The sequence below is a fragment of the Perca flavescens genome, chromosome 7 (genome assembly GCF_004354835.1).
Source record: "Perca flavescens isolate YP-PL-M2 chromosome 7, PFLA_1.0, whole genome shotgun sequence".
In the NCBI taxonomy this organism is placed as follows: Eukaryota; Metazoa; Chordata; class Actinopteri; order Perciformes; family Percidae; genus Perca; species Perca flavescens.
In genome coordinates, this window is record NC_041337.1 from 22,246,563 (window position 1) to 22,266,867 (window position 20,305).

Below are 20,305 nucleotides of genomic sequence, written 5' to 3' on the forward strand. Positions count from 1 at the left end.
GATGGTGTTTGTCGTAAAGAGGAGACAACCTGCCTGTTCACACTTTTCCACAGAAGCATTAGCAGATCGCTGTGTGTTAATTTGGCCTGTCTTGACCGGTCGAGGCCAGGTTAGAGAAGCGTTTGATGTTAACCGTTTCTAAATTCTCACTAGTGGGAGGATGAAAATGAGTTCTGACACATGCATGAAACACAAACACAGACAAACACAGTGATCAAGTAGCATTCAGTGAGGCAGGGTACAATCATGTATAGTATAATATGTAGTATAATATGTATTTGTAGATAACATCGCTATAAAAATAGATGAATAATAATTATCTGTGGCTTTGTTTGTATACTGACTAGCGATGGTTTAGGCTCCGATACTGCCTAAAACGCTGGTATCGGTATCGGGAAGTACTGGAGTTTACGCACCGATCCGATACCACGTAATAAAGCCCTAAAGAAAATCTATGTTAAAGTAGTTTATTTATGTTCTTTTTCCCTTTATAACTGATTGTCAAACTGGATAATAAAAGAAAGTTCTGTGGTGTTCGTTGTTTGTTCATGTTTTACAAAAAGTTTAACCTGACAGACAACAAAGATAAAATGATATCACATCCATACAGGGATAGTAGTATACAGTTGTTAAAACATAATAAAATATATGACACACTGGTATCGGATCGGTACTCGGTATTGGCTGATACGCAAGTTCAGGTATCGGAATCGGTATCAGGAAGCAAAAGATGGTATTGGACCATCTCTAATACTGACCCCTTTCATATTACACATAGTGATATGAATAAATGTTAATATAAAAATATATTGATTGATGGAATATTTTTCTTTACAAGTTTTCCGCCAGTCCTCTTGTCTTAATATTCATTTGTGGTTGTATGTATTTACAAATGTAATATTGATCGTTAGAAGTCATTCCCCAGATGACTTATGCTGACTTTTTTTGCACTGAGAGAAAATAATCTCCACCATGAAATAGCCATAAATCATGAGCCATATACAAATACATAAACACAAACATACATAACATGCACAAATCACACCATATATAGTCACATTCCAAAAAGTTTACAACTATTCTCTGCATTTATGTAACCACAGTGGGTTCACTTTGAAGTTGTTTTTCCTCCTATGAAGAGCACCAACAAAACCTAAGTCTTTGTAATTTTAAACACCGGCACATATGAAGTCAAATTTAAATTTGAATTACACAGTCAGGCCTGAGCACTCCTTACCCTCCTCCTTCAGATCAAAAGGAAAGCCAATAAAATGCTTTGCTTGCAGGCATCAGCTTTGATGTTGCTCCACTGCATGCTCATTTAAGCCCAAGGGCATAAAGTCAGGAGTGGACAGCACCTCTACCAACATCAAATTGTTTTGTGTTTACAATCTCAGCCCCCGGTAAACTGATTGGCATCAGATGCTGCTTTTTTAGGAGTATACACATCTTTTATGTTTGACATTTCTCTCTATTCATCAAAATCATTGTTGCCTTTGTTCTAGTCTAGTTATTCTCCCACAAGCCGTAAACCTGAATGTGTCATTTTGATATGGTGTTTTTTTTTACCGCAGGTCAGAACGAAAGATGCTGCATGATGAACTGTAATCAAGTAAGCCCACAGGAGCCTTTGTCTATTCAGTGTCATTAAAGGGAGCGACGGAGCAGAGTTCCCAGCGGTGCGAGGAAACCATGTAATTACATCGCTTTGAAATATGTGGAACTGTAACTCCCCATCAGATGGTGTTTTCAGGGGATTATGCAGCCTTGTTCAATAAAAGCTAGGATGGATCATTCAAGAGCTTTTCTCTGTACTGTCAATAAAAGGAAAAAATGTTTTTTGACTGTAATTAAATCTGTACTGTGAATTTATGTTAACTCATGTCTTGGCACCGGTGAAACAAGCACATTTATGAGCCATTATCTCCTATTCATCCTGTTCAGGAAGATAATGAGACAAAAACCCCAGTTGATAAAAGTGTATGGAAACTACTCTGAGCTTTGCTTCTCCTCTGGCTGCTTAGGATTTTTTTCTACAGTGTCTGGTACATTATTGTAGGTTATTTAAGAATTCACCAATAAGTCTTTCATTTGATTATTGCCCAGTGCCAAACATCTTTCAAGCAGCGGGGATAAATTACTGCTGGCAGGAAACGTCCGACACAATATTCACCAGGGGATGGTTGTATCATTTAGTTTTTACAGATCTACTGTGAGCTATTTTCTACTCATCGATGTTAACAGGAACAACAGTTACATCTCAAGTTTTAATATAGAGCTCAAAAAAAAAAAAAAAAAATCGAAATAATAATCACACACACACATTTTATTTTAATTCTCAGATCGAGCCAAAGAAGTTGCCAGAATGTATGTGTGTGTTTTATATTAGTTTTGTTATATATTAATCAATAATGTACTGAACATGCTTATATAATTCAGCTATTTGCTTCCATTATTCAGTCCTCTATTTAATGCAACGTGTTTGTCAAACCACAGGGTATTTTAGGTTGGTAATTTCCCACATGAAATCCATCAGTTCACTAATTGGGACTGTGGGCCCAGCTTGAAAATCAATACTTGATTGTGTCCAGCACCTACTCCACTCCACAACTCAGTAAGAGGTTAAAAGACACACATATCCCAATGGTCATACATGCCGAAGGGCTGTGAGAGTGTGTGGTAGTGTGACTGATTGAGGACCGGCCGCCGGTAGCCAAAGCAGAGTCTTGTTTGCAGCAAGAATCGAAAACCAGTCGATAAGGTGACAAAAGGAAAAACTCCATTATCCGAACATCCAAGAACAGCTTTGTTTGTGCTTTCACTATTATCAGTGAGGTCAGATTCATATCAACACTACACACTTTTTTCACTGTTTTATTGTTCAACAGGTTTATACCTTCCAGACTACACATAGTCAACTGCTGCTATTACTGACAGCATTGAGTGAATACAGGGGGAATCTTCTGACTAATTTACCTTCCTATCTTACTGACATATTTAATGACCTGTGATAATTCACTGAAGCGTCTCCCTTAACTTGTGACCATGAATTAATTAAGGACCACTGTCTCGCTATTGATAAAACATGTTAAAAGACATGTATAATTCTTTTACATTGCAGACTCTCACCACCAAGCTGGGTTAAAATATATGTATATGTTTATCTATATTTATAAAGCATTAAGGCACAATATCATTATTTTGATTTAATACAGTAATTGTATAGTTTGTATTTAGAAATCAGTATTAGGCTTTTAATTTAACAATCTAATTGTGGCAATTTTATTCCAATTTTGTTTCTAAATTGGAATATGAAATGTTTTCTTATGCAATAAGTATAATATAATGTTGTTTTGCCTATAAACTGGAAATACAGTTATACAGCAACAAGTACAAACCAGAATAAGTAAGATACCCACGTAATGAACTGCGCTCTGTTGCTCAAATTGGCTTTTCATGAAATGAATGAAATTGTCTCTGTATCCACAGTGTGCCATTGACAACAGCAACTTGTTTTTTAGTAGATATAGAAATATATACCTGATATTTCCACAATTAAAGTGTAGTAAATATTCTCTCCCTCAATAAAAGTACAGTCACAATTTTTGCGTGAAATCTGACTTTGCATTTATATTGTAGAAGCAGGTGGAAAATATGACCTTTTCATTTGTGTACAATTTACAAAAGCAATTCACTGTGATTACCATCTCAAATGTTATATCCATGCTTTATTGACCCTGAAAGAAACGGCTACATACATAAATACATACATTGTATACATAAATAGATACATTAATAATTAATATTCAAACAGACACACTGTGTCAGTGAAGTCCATCGATGCCGCATATCTGACAGGTGTAGATGATATGTACAGCTGAGGTCTACTACAGTTCATGTGGAGCTGGCAGGGAAGGCGTACAGTAGGCAGGCAGAGCCGGGTGTTTTGGGGCACTGTTAGCAGGAGGTGAACGTTTTCCAGAAGAAGTTTTTACAGGGGGCTTTGCGGTCGCGCTGAGGCAGTGATAGCCTGTTGTAGACGGCCCTCTCCTCCAGACGGGACTCCAGCGGCTCCTCAAGATCCACAAGTGCAGCTTCCCCCGGCAACATGTTGGTGTCCAGAGCTCCATCCAACAAGCCAGACACCAGCTTCAGAATCAGATCCTTGCGCTCTTTGCTCAGCTCCTGACCAAAAATCAAATACATATATTATTATTAAACATATTATTAAAGAGCCTAGATCATGGAAAATGTGAACATTTAACATCTTATAGCTAGCTCAAGTACTAAAGTATTATTCTTTTTGACTTCACATTTAAGACGGTATGAATTAACAGGATGAATTAAAGACTATTAACTTTATATTGCAAATTATTTAAAATGCAAATTAGACATATCACAGGCTTAGGGTCGTTCTTTTGAAAGTTATAATTATTATTACATCTTTCCCAACAAATAAATTGACAAATCTATGAATAATAGTGTGAATAACAATTGATGTTAAGAGAAAATTCCCCATGAACTACATATGAAGGATAAAAATGTCCTCACCCTGTCAACATGGATGGAGCTCCTATCCTCCACAGGGAGCACGGCGGCTGCTCTAACGCTGAACAGAACCCCCATGAGAGCTGCTAACACCACCAGAAGCTGCATGCTGTGGCAGGAGTGCAGGTGACGGACCAGGGCTACAGTCACAGGAGGCTCACAGAGATAAGAGTGTGTGAGTGTGTGTTGGAGAAAGAGAGAGAGAGTCTGAGCAGCTCAGAGATCCAGAGGAAAGTGGTGGAGGAAGTGCAGTTGCTGGCAGCTGGTCACAAGATTTGGAAACCACTGATGTTTATTCTGCTCTACCTCCAAAGTCCCTCACTCTTTTATACCTCTACCCCTGTCTGCCACTGACGTACAGGGTGGTGGGTGTATGACGGAGGGTGTATGGGTGTGTTGGGGTGTTAGTGTGTGGGGAAGGAGGGATGTGTTCATGAGTGTGAAAGAGGAGGGGAGATGAAGGGTTCAGGACAGAAGAAATGGAATCGCTGAACACTTAACCTTTTTGACAAATTGGGAACATCTGCAGAGGGCAACGCCGTCATTGGGCTAAAAGCAGGTTTTGACATCAACATGTTAACTAATGTATCGACAGTTATGATAGACAATCTCAAACAAGACCTCTTCAGACAAGGGGGACGGACAATTCCACAACTCATCAACTGTGTGATACAGTCCAACTGTTCTTAACAATCAAGATAAAATGGTCACATTTCCTTGTAGCAGCAATGAAGAAAACCTAAAAGAAATACAAACTCACCACAAGCTGACTTATCATTAGACATCCGAGTGTTTGGCTCTGTACTTCTGTCAACATCCGATTCCTGTCACAGTGCCTCTGTGACACCTGCAGATTACAATTGAGCGGTCTGACACTCACCATGACTGGAGGAAGTGCCTTCAGGAAATGCACACCACCAATGTAGTGGAGTAAACATAGTTGTTAAAAGAAAATGAAGAAGCATTTCTTCTTCAGCAATGTAGTGCTATATAATTGAGTAGATGGTTAACTTTGGTCTAAATTAACATGGGCAGTTTAGTGGTTTAAATTGAATAGATTTTGTATTTGCTTGTCTGAATTAAACACAAAACAATTGCCTTTGGTTCAGGATAGCTATTTGTAGGTTTCGGGAAAAGAATGACTGATTTCAGCAGTGTATCACCAAATACAAACTATACTACATCTTATACAAACAAACGTCACGTTAATGCCTGGACTCTCATTTTGCAAGTAACAATGACTTTGGGAGCACAGTATATTCCAAGAAAATAAAGTATAGGCTGTAGCTGCTGTTCAATTAAATTCACACTATAGACTAAGCTGTTTGGATTAAACTAGTGAGTGGTTTCTGGCTACAAGTGCACATTCAGAGTAAATTGCCTTTTTTTGGACACTGTTCATATGATTTATATAGCATTAACTGAAATATTAATGAAGTAGAATACATTGCTCATCTTTGTACAGTGTGGCAACAAATTATTTTGTATGCATTTGTCTGATATAATGTGGACGTTATACAAAAACATATGTTGCAGCTTCCATAAAGGCTCCTTTATTTCTAAATAGTGTGGCCTTTGTATGTAGCTAGATAGCATATTACTACCAAACTACTGCCAAACCCAATCATACTGGTTTATATGAGATAAACTGATTATGGGGAGTTGATTACAGCATAAAACATACACTCTTGTCAAGTGTTTGAGAACCTGCCCTTTAGGATAGATCACTGAAATAGCACCATGAATGGGGTTTACTGTTGTTAACGTCTTTAAAGAGTGCTACGGGCGGGGAACATACAGCGCTTATATTTTAGTACGTCTTGGTTGATGTGTTGAAAGGGATTTGTTGAGCTTTCAAAACAGTGTTTGGGGTATTTTCTCCGTACACTGCTGATCTCAAAAAGGCCCAGAGCCAAAGATTAGCTGACTGCTGAAACGCCTATATATTAGCAATTCAGTGTGTTTGAAGAATCTACAACAGAGACCTGAAAGAGACTTGAAACTGGGAAAAACGTCAGCATGGCATGACGACAGGTCTGGGTGCTCCCAGATCTTATTAATGTGCATGGAAGTCTCCATTTTCACTACATCTACTTCACGTATGGCTTCCAGCAACAACTAAACAGCTCTCTGAAAGGGATCACAAAGGAACACTGGCTCAGATATCATCAGAGGATTATGTGTTCAGTGCTATCTGTTACACAGGTGAATCTGGACATGTGGGTACATTTGTCTTACTGGACTGGAAAAACATTTAAATTTGACTTACATAATAGTTTAAAAAAAGACAAGTAATACACTGTCTTCAAACGTCTGTTACTGCAGCGATATTATCATTAAAACACATAAATATCAAATTACATATTCATGGGTACCCCTTCAATGGTCTCAATGTAAGACAGTGGACGTTTCCTATTTCCTATATTACAATTTGTGGACACTCACAAACACAAAGATCCTTGGGTACAGCCACCTTTACGCACTATGATAATAATTTTCTACACTCTCGCAGGTTGGTCACATTTTAATAGAAAACCAGTGAGGGCTGAAGTCTTATACAATCACTAGAGTTGATGCAACTGAGGGCAACAGTGATGCTTCGCACTGCAAAACACTGACTGATCTGAAAGACTTAATGGAGCCAAGGGGCTTTTCATTCAAATTCTAAGAAACATTAAATGCAAAGTTATATTCTCTGAATATATATTTGGTGAATTTGAACAGTACAATATAAATGCATTCCTTTATAGCTCTACAATGTGAAACTATGCTGTACATAACTGATTAAAGATTGCCCTCTTGTGCCTAAATACGGAAACTGCACTTGAACCTCACTGGTACTACAGCTGTTCATACCAGCACCTATAAGACTTTATGGTTAACCACTGTTTTCAGTGAACAGCAGCTGAAACACATCACATATTAACCTGCATTTGGTTGAAAAGTTATGCTGCACTTGGTAAAGGTTAGCTAAAAAAAAATAAAAATAAGACAGGCTTAGGGGATAGAGACGCAAAGTAGTCCTGCATTACGTTAACCATTTTATGTTACCAATTTATTACAGTTCTTATAAAAGTCACAAATTCATTGCTCAGGTATTTGACACCATTTCTCAACCGATTCTAAGTAGACTTGTAACAGGTAGTAACTGAAGATGTTTGACCATGTAATGACTCAGCATACAGGCTCACCACAGTACAAGCCCACCACAGGTAGTCAATAACCAATACAGCAAGTTAATCACTGCATAATTCATTTACATTTCCCACATTGCAAAGCTCCAGTGCCATTTTACATGTTTGCTTAATTTGCATTTTAACACTGTAACAAATAATTCCATATCAAATTGATAAGTCACAGCTGACAGATTTATTTAACGTTAAATTGGTGATATTTTTTAAAAGGGACACTTTTCTCAACTATTGACACTTGAGCTTTCTTCTAGGCCACTATATGTGCCCGGTACACTTTAATCGATACATAACAAGTCATTTTTTTTTTTTTTTTTTTTTTTAAATCAACAACCAATTTCAGGCACTATAGGGTTCATGTGTATAGAGGACACATTAGTATTCTGAATATACAGTCATGACATGATGGCAACTGTGTATTTTCCTATGAGCACAAACAGATATTAAATATTACAAATAAAAGTACAGCAATACATTACATGTACAACCTCTATGTGGTATGTAATGTATTACATAATGTGTAGATGCATTGAATCCGATAGACAGTACACAGTTTCAGAGTGAGGTCAGATTTGACGGCAATGCTCTTCCCCACTCAGCCCAGCCCATTAAATTGCTCTCTGCAAAACGCTGATAAAACAATTACAGAGTAAAAATGACAAAAAAAAAAAAAAAAAAAAAAAAAAAACATACATCAGTAAAATAAATATAAACACCAAGTGCGTGTAAGACTGGAAGGAAGAAAACATTGGAACAAACACTTTCACTGTATCACTCAGTGCGTTCCCACCCACTGATTATTAGGTACCCCCAGCCATAAAATCTTTAGGAGGCTACTCTCTTTAGTGGTGCTGAACTGTGTTGAGGAGGTGAAGAAGCCGTAGAACAAGGTTGTTGATCTGTGGTCTGAGTGCCAGCTAGGAGGTTGAACATAGTGGTCTGTTGTTTTTGGTCATGCTTCATTGAGTACCTGTCAATGATCAAGAAGATACAAAGTGAAAAGTAGCAAATATGCAAATAACAGTTTTGAATTGCACTCAAAAAAAAATTTACATTTACCTTTTTTGCAAACTCAGGCAGGACGAAGGATGCTTTGTGAATTTCAGGGTTGTAATATCTAAGGTTCATATTTTCCATTTCTTCTTTTGACAGCGCTCTCATTGGTTCCATGAAATTTGTTTCCTAATTAAAAAGTGAAGGAGAGCCTCGTCATTTGATGGACATTACCAATCACCAAGAAATAGCAGACAAGTTCTTGTGCTACAAAATGTTTTTACAATACGCCACTGGCATTTTATAGGCAATCCGACAACAATCAGGCGTGTGGTGGATGGGAAATGGAGAATGACGAGCACACTCACAGGATTTGTACTGCAGAGCATGAATCCAATTTGCCCACTGGGATATGTGGGGATGGTGCTGTAGGCATAGTCCACCACAGGGAATAGGGTCTTGCAGAAGGTTCGCATCTCCTTTATCAGCTCCAAATGGAGCCATTGACACTCTCCTGTGAAATTGACACAAGAGCAGAGGAAAGGACATGTTCATTTCCTGTCTGCCTTTTATTAAAACATTCATTCCATCTCGAGGTAGTTGGAAAACAGACTATATAAATGGGAACATAACAGCACCATCGGAGGTAATAAAAGCCATAATAATCAGTTATTTTGGAAGACTTTTTTTGGAAGAATTGTCATTTAGTAGCATAGTTATGACTTTTACTCAATTCAGCACTTTACTAAAATTACTCAACAGCCTTTCTCAAACATTTAAAAAGGAACACCCCGACTTATTGGGACTTTAGCTTATTCACCATAGTCCATACATACCCTTCTCATCTCCGTGCGTGTTGTAACTCTGTCTGATGCCCCCAGCGCTAGCTAAGCCTAGCACAGATCCTGGATGTAACAGGTTCCAACTAGCCTACTGCTCCCAATAAGTGACAATAACGCCAACATGTTCCTGTTTACAGGTTGTGTTCTATTTCGTATAGGCTTCGCCCTCTAAGCCACGCTATGGGGTTTATCCCTTCGCGCATGCGCAGTCGTGAAGATTTTCTTTCCCGCCCTTGCGTGCCGCACGGGCTTCAACTACGTCCGCAACTACTGTTTAAAAACAGGGCGGACCTGTTGCTCTGCTCCCACTTTTTCTTCAAGCAAGAGCAGTTATGAAGAAGGTAATGAAGACTACCAGCTCCAGCGGCATCCGCCTCTGCCCCTCCTGCGAGGCCGGCTACTTCTTCACGCCTCTCATGCCGGCAAGGCTCTCACCTCCGACGCCTCCTGCCCGTTCTGCGCCCGCCTGCCTTCTAAAGAGCTTCAACGGCGGGCGGACGCTTTTCTGGCCTTTGAGGTCGACGGAGAGGGGCGGCAGCTGGGCGGACCGGCCGCGACACCGTCGACGCCCTGGAACCGCTGGAAGAGGGCGTCTTCGACGGGCACGAGTCCGATGACTCGTCTCCCCCGAACGACGACTCTCTCACCGGGTTTCCTTCCTCCCCACTGGGAGGACTGGATCTGGAGACGGGGATCGATGCCTTTCCGCTACGGCTCTCCCAGTCTCCAGAACGGCCAGGGGCACCGCCTCAGCGGTCTTCCCCTCTGCCGCAGTTGGCTCCACCCTCCACCACCAAGGCTCTTTTTATGGACCTGCCGGAGATCATAAAAAGGGCGGTGGACCCAAGGGGCATAGCGCTTCCAGCGGAGCCGCCAGCCCCCTCTCGCGGCCTCCTGAGCGGTGACATCTACTCTCAGGAGCCGCCGTCCAAACGGGCCCCACTCTGGCCGCGCTTCACGGAGCTTCGGCCGTTCGTGGAGGAGGCTCTCTCTCAGCCAGGGAAACTGAGGGCGCCAGTCTCGCGCTATGCCCCGTTCACACGGGTTCATGGCAACACAGAGGCAGGTTTTCCTTCGGTCCCCCCTCTGGAGCATAGCCTGGCGTCGATCCTGCTTCTGAAGGCTACCTTCTTTGGCCACCGGAAGCCGACCCCCACGTCCCCCCAGGACCAGGTTTGTGCCCAAGTCACTGACCGGTCTCACCAGTGTGCGGCCCAGGGCTTAGCGGCGCAAAACAACATAGCCTTGCTAGCCTCCGCCGTCTCCGCCATGGCCACCAACCCGGAGGCGCTTCCTCCGGAGCTAACTACGGAGATCGGCAAGGCTATGACCACCATCCTCACCCTCAGCACGGCGACCACGGTGGCGTTGTCGAGGATCCAGGCGTGGCAGACTGTGGCCCAGCGAAATATCTGGCTCCACATGTCACAGCTACCCATGGAGGTCAGGCGCGAGCTTCTGTACGGTCCCATAGCTCCCGATGGACTATTTGGATCTCGTCTACAGACGGCCACATCCCACCTCCACCAGGCAGCCGAAGAGGCGGAGCGGCTACGGCGGCTTGGCTCCTGGAAGGCGGCACCTCAACAACAGCGCCACCGCTCCACCAACCGCCATAAGAGGAAACGCCCCACAGCCTCTGCTGCGGCTGCGCCCTCCCAGGCTTCGACCTCCGCCCCTCCGCCTGCCCCTCCGCCTGCCCCACCGCAGCGACAGCCGGCCACTGACCGGCAGGCTTCACGGGGTCGAAAGATCATGAAGGCGGCCCCCACCTGGTCTAACCCGGCCCCGGAGCCACCCACCAAGCAGCGGCGACGGTGGCAATGACGGGGCGCGGGGAACGTCTGTCCCTCCACGGTTGAGAATCGGAAACACAACGGCCCTTTTAAGGGCCACTCAAGTCTTTCTAAAAAGCAGTTTCCCCTCAACCTAGCAGCTCTTGTTCCCACTGAACACTACGCTGATAATATGACAGATGTTCCCCACACAAGCACACACCAGGTCACCGCTGCTCGCGAAGCTGCACCGCTCTCTCACTATGCAGACAGCGGGAGCAGACGCCATGCCGCTACACTTAGCGCTGCTCAGTTCTCCTCCCCCTGGCTATGCCAGCGGGATGAGGACGACGATGACCCGCCACCCTTTCTACAGGGCCCTACCATGGGCTGGGCGACACGTTCTATCCACGTCTCACCCAGCGGCGGGACAGGCTCTGCGCTTCCTGCTAGCTATGTTTGTGAACAACACACAGACATGCGCGCGCCCGCTCTCAGAGCACAGCGCGGCATGGATCAGACTAACACACATGGACCCGTGGATGTCAAAACTGATATCACGGGGCTACACACTCCAGTTCGCCTCCCCCCCGCCTCGCTTTTCGCAGGCGTGTTGGAGACAACTGTGTCGTCCCAGGCGAATCGGACGCCATGATGTCAGAATTACGGGAACTGCTCTCAAAGGGAGCAATTTCCCGAGTTCCTCCGGGGGAGGAGAACGAGGGTTTTTACTCCAGATACTTTCTCACTCCAAAAAAGTCAGGCGGGTTTCGCCCCATCCTCGACCTGTCCCAGTTCAACCGGTGCGTCATGGTACGTCCATTCCACATGTTGACTATCAAACGTGTTGGAATACGTGCGCCACCAGGAGTGGTTTGCATCCGTGGATCTGAAAGACGCTTACTTTCACATCCAAGTCATCCCCAGACACAGGAAGTTCCTGCGCTTCTTTTTCATAGGGGCTCCTTTTCAGTACAACCGACTGCCTTTTGGTTACTCACTGGCCCCGCGCACTTTTTCCAAGTGCATGGAGACGGCGCTTCAGCCGTTGCGGAAAAAAGGCGTCAGAGTCCTGTTTTATCTGGACGATTTGCTCATCCTGGCTCCCTCTCAGGAAACGGCGGTGCTACACACCATGTCAGTCCTGCAGCACCTGCAGACACTCGGTTTTGCCATAAACTGGCAGAAAAGCGCATTGGTTCCCTCACAATCGATAGTTTATCTGGGTGTAGTGCTAAACTCGATTGTTATGAGGGCCAGGCTGTCAACACCGAGGCAAGATGCGCTGCTTTCTCTCCTGTCGCGCACCACGCCCCGCGCAAAGGTGTCAGCGCTGTCTATCATGCGCCTTCTGGTTATGATGTCCGCGGGCTACATGGTAGTACCCCTGGGTCTTCTCCACATGAGGAAAATCCAGAGGTGGTTCCTTCGTCAGCACATCGACCCCATACGCCACAAGTGGCAAATGCTGACTATCCCTCCCTCTCTGCAGTCAGACCTGTCATACTGGGGAAACCCCCAGACCCTGTCAGCTGGGGTTCCCCTGGGCAGAGTGACGTCATACGTGACAGTGTACAGGGATGCGTCCCTCACTGGCTGGGGAGGAATGTGCGAATCACAGGTGGTGGGAGGGGAATGGCCCCCTCCTCCCCTCCCACACATAAACTGCCTGGAGCTGTCCACGGTGCTGAAGGTCTTGAAACACTTCGCCCCGAAGGTAGCAGGGAGACATGTTGTGGTGCAGACAGACAACGTCACAGCAGCGGCGTTCATAAATCGCCAGGGTGGCGTATGCTAGGCCCGGCTATTGGAAATAGCCGGGAGCCTCCTGCTGTCCCTCAGGGCCGTCCACATCCCCGGGATACTAAACCGGGCACCTTCTCACAACGAGTGGAAATTGAATCCCACTATCGTTCGGAAGCTGTGTAGCAGGTTCGGGGAAGCGGAGGTGGACCTGTTCGCCTCACGAGAAAACACAAATTGCGCTCTGTGGTTTTCCTTGAGCTCACGGGACAACCCACCCCTGGGCGCGGACGCTTTCTCCCACCATCCCTGGTCCAGAACCCTCCTATACGCTTTCCCCCCGGTCCCTCTGATCCCTCGCCTCCTGGAACGCATCCAGGAGGAAGGCCTGTCGGTCATCCTGGTGGCACCGGAGCGCACAAACGCATCCTGGTTCCCAACGCTGGTCCAGCTGCTGGTGGCTCCCCCCTGGCAATTGCCGTGGCACGAGGACGCCCTGTCACAGCTGGACGGCGCGATAGCCCACCCCCCGGTGATAACCCAGCGACTGTGGGGCTGGCCGCTGAGCAGGAACGCTTGCAGAGGTTAGGCTTGCCACCTGCCGTGGTGCGCACCATTCAGAGCGCGAGAGCTCCCTCTACAACAGCGTGTTACGCGGCGCGTTGGTCCGCTTTCCAGCGCTGGTGCACGGAGAGGGAGTCAGACCCCATATCGTGCCCCCTGCCCGTCGTACTGACTTATCTCCAAACACTGGTAGATAACAACTTGGCTCCATCCACGGTCAAAGCTTACGCGGCGGCCATTTCATCTTGCCACGAAGGCTATGGAGAGAGAATGGTTTTTGGGCACCCCCTAGTTAAACGTTTTTTTGAAAGGGGTCCGACGGCAGAAACCCGCCGTGCGTTCTCTCAAGCCCCAATGGGATCTGACCCTGGTACTCCGAGCTCTGGGGAAGTCCCCTTTTGAGCCCCTGGCACAAGCCCCTCTCAGGTTGCGGTCTCTAAAAACGGCACTCCTCCTTGCACTGACATCAGCCAAGCGAGTGAGCGACTTATGGGCGCTGTCAGTCTCGCCGTCCTGTCTCTCAATCAGAGGGGACGGAAGCGCAGCCACCCTACAGCCCAACCCTTCCTTCACACCAAAAAGTTTAACAAATTCCTTTCGGTCGAGGGTTTTTTCCCTCCAGGGTTTTTTCCCCCCGCCTCATAACAACGACGCAGAGGAGGCTTCCCACAGATTGTGCCCGGTGCGTGCGTTATCACAGTATGTTTTACGCACGGCGGACACAGCAGCTGTTTGTTCACTACAGGGAACACTCCCAAGGGGCGGCCCTGTCGAAACAACGCCTGTCCCACTGGCTGTGCGAGGCTATCACCCAGGCCTATAACACGGAGGGGGCGGTGCCCCCTTAGGGCATTCGGGCACATTCTACACGGGCTCTGTCTACATCAACAGCCCTGTTCAGAGGCATGCCAGTGGCCGAAATCTGTGCTGCGGCCTCTTGGGCATCTCCGTGCCCTTTCATCCGCTTCTATTTGCGGGATGTGTCTGAGCCTTCCCTGACTCACTCGGTCCTCTCTTCTCACGACGACGGATGAGGCCCCGTCGTCTGTATAATTGTATATATTATGTACATATGTATATGTTTTTGTCACTATTATACAATCACGACATGTGCCGCTTTATGTTTTCTTCTGCCCCATCCCCTCCCCCCCTACTCTGGGTGTCTGGGAGGAACTTGTCCCATAATTATCAATCATGTATTTCCCTCATCAATCATGCACGCCTGCATTCTTGGCTTGGGCTTTCAGCCAGCTAACAGGTCGTTGCCATGGCGGCACATGAGAGATAAAGTGACAGTAAGGGAAAATAGTTAGTCTATGTTCCACTTGTGGGATCTGTCGCAGGTGGCATTGACTACATCAGCTTCGCCCTAACCCATAGCGTGGCTTAGAGGGCGAAGCCTATACGAAATAGAACGATAGTTACGTTATTGTAACTCCAGATTCTATGAGTATAGGCGTAGCCCTCTAAGATTCGGGCCACCTGCTCCTATTGCATTAGCTGAAGAAAAAGCTGATGTTGGGAGCAGAGCAACGGGTCTGCCCTGTTTTTATACAGTAGTTGCGGACGTAATTGAAGCCTGTGCGGCACGCAAGGGCGGGAAAGAAAATCTTCACGACTGCGCATGCGCAAAGGGATAAACCCCATAGCGTGGCTTAGAGGGCTACGCCTATACTCATAGAATCTGGAGTTACAATAACGTAACTATCGATTTGTATAGTCACAGGGTGTACAAATAACAAGGTCACTATGCTTTTACTATCTAGTAATTGTTGACTCTATTACTCCAACTCTGAGCAAACTCCAAGCGAACTCTCTGCTCCTCACCACAGGGCTTCAGGTGCTGCTAGCAAATCACTCCGTCCAAGTAGCAGAAGCAGCAGTGCTTCGCCTGTCTGAGACTATAGTTCCCAGTTTGTATACGGTTAGAAGACGGCTGTGTCTCATGTGACCTTGTTATTTGTACACCCTGGGACTATACAAATCACAACAACATGTAAACAAGAACATGTTGGCTTTATTTTGTCACTTATTCGGAGCAGTGGGCTAATTGGAACCAGTTAGCTCCAGGATCTGTGCTAGGCTTAGCTAGCGCTGGGGGCGTCAGACAGAGTTACAACACAAACGGAGATGAGAAGGGTATGTATCAACTTAACTCTGGGGTTTACGGTAAATAAGCTAAAGTCCCAATAAGTCGGCGTCTTCATTTAACAAAAAAACTGTGGTGAAATATAAAGTTACCCTGGGAACAAAGAATTCCACCGTTTCTCAACGCTGCCTTCATCAGTTGATAGTAAGACTCCTTGAACAAACTCTCAGCAGGTCCTGCAACAAAAATATGCCTTTTTTAACAGTTTGCAAAAAAAGTGTTTTAACAATTTTTTTTTTTTTTAAAAGCGGCACCTACCAACAGGGTCTGAGGAATCGGTTATAATGATGTCGAAGGCATCCTGGTTCTTCTTCATGAATTCAAAGCCGTCTCCAACATGGAGGATGAGCTTGGGACTGTAAAACCCTTTGGCCATCCCAGGGAGGAACTTCTTGGATGCATTAATGACATCCTACAGAGCAGACATCAACAGGGATAAGCGCAGACATTACTCAGGTGCAGTATTAGGGAAAAAACAGTAAGTAACCCAAGGACCCCTTAACTGAAAGAGAGATGAAGCAGGGACCCCATACAGTATATTGTATAAAAGTGAGTTACATATTAAACTGGGCCTATAATAATGTGTACAGCGGCATAAAGCCTTTAAACATACTTTAAGTGCATAGAACACTAAACTATTAAATAGCCTTTTAATTGTTGGCATGGTTTTATAAATCATGTTTTAATGTTAAAACATACATGTGGATGGCTATTTTAGGGACTAGTATTTTAGGCCAGTAAGCATATCATCATTGGGGAATTATATTTGCTAATAATATGTTAGATTCATGTTAACACTTTTTTTTTAAACTTCAAAAATTAAGACTAATTTGGAAGCCCCCCTGCATTGACTCTGAGGACCCCGTAGGGGTCCCAGACCCCCTATTGAAGATCCCTGCTCTATAGAGAAGCTAGAATCCTTGTCTGTGTTTGTTGCTCCCACCTCATCTATCTCACACAGAACCACCGATTCCACCAGAGGATTCTTCACCACTTCCCTTAGCACGCCACCATCTCCACCGCCAATAATCAGCACCTGTATAAAAAGGGAAACAGGCTGACTACCAAGACAAAGAAACAGGACTCATCCGGAGTCATACTGCGGGTTCATTCATTTTCCAACAATAGATCTCACATACCTTCTTGGGGCAAGGGTGACTGCACAGGGGAAGGTTCGCAATCATCTCTTGATAGGCAAACTCATCTCTCTCTGTGCATTGGATCACTCCATCCAGCACCAAGACATTCCCATAGGTTTTACTGAAGAGTGATGTTACAGAAAAGTATGAGAGGCACATTTGAAAGCTGAAGCTAAACTGACTAACTCGGAATGTGTATAACTTATGCCAAGATGCAGCAGCTGTCTAGTACATGATCGCTACAGTTCTTTGAGAACATAGCTAAATAAATAAAAGATTGCTACCGTGACCGCCCGGTCTGTAACGTTTACTGTTAACGTTACTCTCCATCAACCCAGAGTTACTTAATTACGTTACCACCTTGGCTACCTCTCTGTAATTACTTCGCTACCGCTAGCTAGTTTGTTTGTGAGCTAAAACCTGTTTCGGGACTAAATTAATTTTCTCGCATTGCCAGACCTACAAAGGTACTAGCTAACAACCCACAGGGAAGCAAACGTTACCAGCTGAATAAACTTGTCAAGATCCCACGAGCTTCAGGTTGCTCATTCACTGCTAGTAGACGCTAACAGCTAGCAACGTTAGCCAAGTTTTTTAGCTGAAGTACTCACCTCTTGAAAACCATAACATCTTGAAATTTGGATTTCTTGTGGTAGAGGACTTCTTCCACTTGGAGGCTCATCGCTTGCCCCGGCCATAGCGTGCATGTTTCCGTAAACCACCCATCCTTTATGTACTCCATGACAGCTGACTACGGCCACAAATAATAGTACTAACGTGTTTGTAAGTGTGGCAATGTGTGACACTTGACCGTTGTTTGACAGCTAAACGTGATGCCTCACAATATAGCGAATGGGATTCTGCTTTATCATTATGCGAGCCAATGGGGTGCCAGGATGAACCGGTTCGTGTATAGTTTGTTTGACTTCACACCACCAGCACCGCCCATCGTGCCGCCCACCAAGAGCCCAGTGGCTGCATCTGGGCTCTAGCTGGAGCCCACGTGAAGCTAAACCTCGGTGGTACTGCGGTTTTATTTTAAAATAAGGAGTTTTCCAATGTGTTTATATTAAACAGCCCAACACCCTCTATAGCCTTTAAACACAAGCCTAAGAGTGTTTGTTTTTGTCTGTTTAGGTTTAGCTACACAAGGCGGGCCCTGATGCGTAACTTTACACAACAGAGAACGTTATCCAGAGGGTAAAGTAAACCAAAAGCTTGAGTTTCCCCGCTGGCAGTCCACATCTATTATTTTATTCTCTATTTGCCAGCCCATAGAGCCCTATTGTGAACCTGGAAATGTTGAGTACTTCAAAGTTTTATGTTGGAAATGTACAGTATGGGTCCCCACCCAGCATTCAGACTCAAGTGGATTTTAGAAGTTTTAGAGGATTGATTGTCATGTATATTTTAATTCACAGACCGTTATGCATTGAGGTAACTCACAACTGGGTATTGGAACAAAGATAAATAGGCCCTACCAAAATAGAATAATGACTACAGCTAAATAATACCTCATGTAAAGTTGAGAAGGAAGTATTACACAAGTAAAAATGTTGAACAGGCAGAAGACATGAGTCCTGCAACAGGTTTTTTGACATCTATTTATCAGAACAGAAAACTACGTGCACTATTAAGTTACATCTGCTCATTAGTAGGCTACCCAGCACACTGGACCCACTACAGTTATTCTACCGTCTCAACCAATCAATGAGAGACACCATAGCACACATCCTCCACACCACCATATTTCACTGGGAAAAGAAGGGTCCCTATTAGGGCTGTAAGAAAAAATCGATACACTTGAATATCGCAATATTTTATTTTGCAATATTGTATCGATTTTCAAAAAGGGAATATCGATTTATTTATGTTTTTTATGTTCAAAAATATTCATGTAAGACAGTGATTCACGTTTATGTTGTGTTTAAACCCCCTACCACTAGATGGCTATGCTGAGACGCAGTGTCCTTGCCTAACAGTGCCTAGCAGTGCCCACAGACAGTAGGCTATATAGATATAAAGAGAAGATATTAGAAGCACTTTTCCGGTGAGCGCTGAGCGTTACTACCATTGACATACAAGGTTACTACGCAGCCTCCAACTGAGAGAGAGACTATGTGTAAATGTGATGTGAGCAACATGTCTGAAAGTTGTAAGTCTTCTGGTAGCTGTGCCAAGAGAAATCTCAATCATTCCCAATTTTGCAGAGACGGAGAGCGTAGGTATATGTAAGGAGATAACATGGGCACAGGCTAATTATTGCTAACTAAAATGCTAGTTAACATAAGCTAATGTGAGTCCAAACTGCCTGCGAGCTTCTCCTGTACTATGCGGTAATTCCTCTATGTGACACAATCGTTAGCCTATTTTTATAAAAGATTCTGCTACAGAGCCATAACATGAGATACAAGGTAATGGAGCCTTTTATATCGTGTTTCTTTAGAAATAAACAATGGACAAATAGAGTCTTTAAACGCTTCAGATGTAAATTTATTATATAGCATATAAACATTTGCTCACTAAGAACCTGTGAACCACAATCAAATCCCAAACTGGCAGTTTGATTTTCTGTGTACTGAATTGTTTACCTAAAGTAATCTTTGACTTTTATGAACATCATGTCTTTTTTTTTTAATTTAAAGGACCTCAGGGCCTTGCAAAGAGTGGTTTGATCGGCTGAACACACAATAGATAGCACAGTGCCCTACCCTGCCTAAAGGATATTTATACCAGGCCACTGCAAGAATAAGGCTAGGCGAGTCAGCCACCTGGATAACAGCCTTTTCTCCTCGTTGAGGTCAGGAAGAAGGAACCAGATACACCAGGCGAGCACTGAGAGGGTCTGGAGGAGATCCTACACTCAGGACACTAGGTTCCTAAATGAGGACACTGCCTATGACTGCACTGCATGTTTATTTATTTGATTAGGACAATGCACATTAATGAACATTTCTTTTTTTTTGAGTACTTTATTTATAGATTTTCAAATTACAAAACAAGAAACAACAAAGATACAATGTATTACAAACCTGTCCCAACCCACCACTCTGCGCACGACGGGGTTACCGGCGGACGGCGCTCCTTGCGACCGTGCATTTGCGCGGCACTCAGACGCCGCAAATCATCACCAATGAAAAGGGAACTCCCCGCCGAGTTCAACGATACCTCACACAAGACTCTACGTCATACGGTTCATTAGCTGTGAAAGGGGGCGTGGCCAAAGCATAGGGGGCGGGTCCAACCATCACCAATTAAAAATGAAGCCTCTGCTGAGATGAATGATACCTCACACAAGACTCTACCTTAAATGGGTCAGCATGTATGAAAGGGGGCGTGGCTTAAACATAGGGGGCGGGCC

The 20,305-nt window shown here is 44.5% G+C and overlaps 2 protein-coding genes across 2 annotated transcripts; both read right to left on the reverse strand.

Moving 5' to 3' along the window:
- Positions 1–3,957: 3,957 nt before the first annotated feature.
- On the reverse strand, positions 3,958–4,656 carry sst6.1 (somatostatin family member 6.1). The gene is made up of 2 exons (XM_028584049.1): positions 4,552–4,656; positions 3,958–4,185 (listed from the first exon to the last, which is right to left on the reverse strand). Exons 1-2 carry the CDS (start codon positions 4,654–4,656, stop codon positions 3,958–3,960), a joined length of 333 nt encoding a protein of 110 aa, XP_028439850.1.
- Positions 4,657–7,576: 2,920 nt separating this feature from the next.
- On the reverse strand, positions 7,577–17,789 carry srm (spermidine synthase). The gene is made up of 8 exons (XM_028583379.1): positions 17,556–17,789; positions 16,945–17,065; positions 16,749–16,841; positions 16,064–16,217; positions 15,898–15,981; positions 9,101–9,246; positions 8,799–8,921; positions 7,577–8,709 (listed from the first exon to the last, which is right to left on the reverse strand). Exons 1-8 carry the CDS (start codon positions 17,684–17,686, stop codon positions 8,692–8,694), a joined length of 870 nt encoding a protein of 289 aa, XP_028439180.1. The 5' UTR covers positions 17,687–17,789; the 3' UTR covers positions 7,577–8,691.
- Between the last annotated feature and the right edge of the window lie 2,516 nt (positions 17,790–20,305).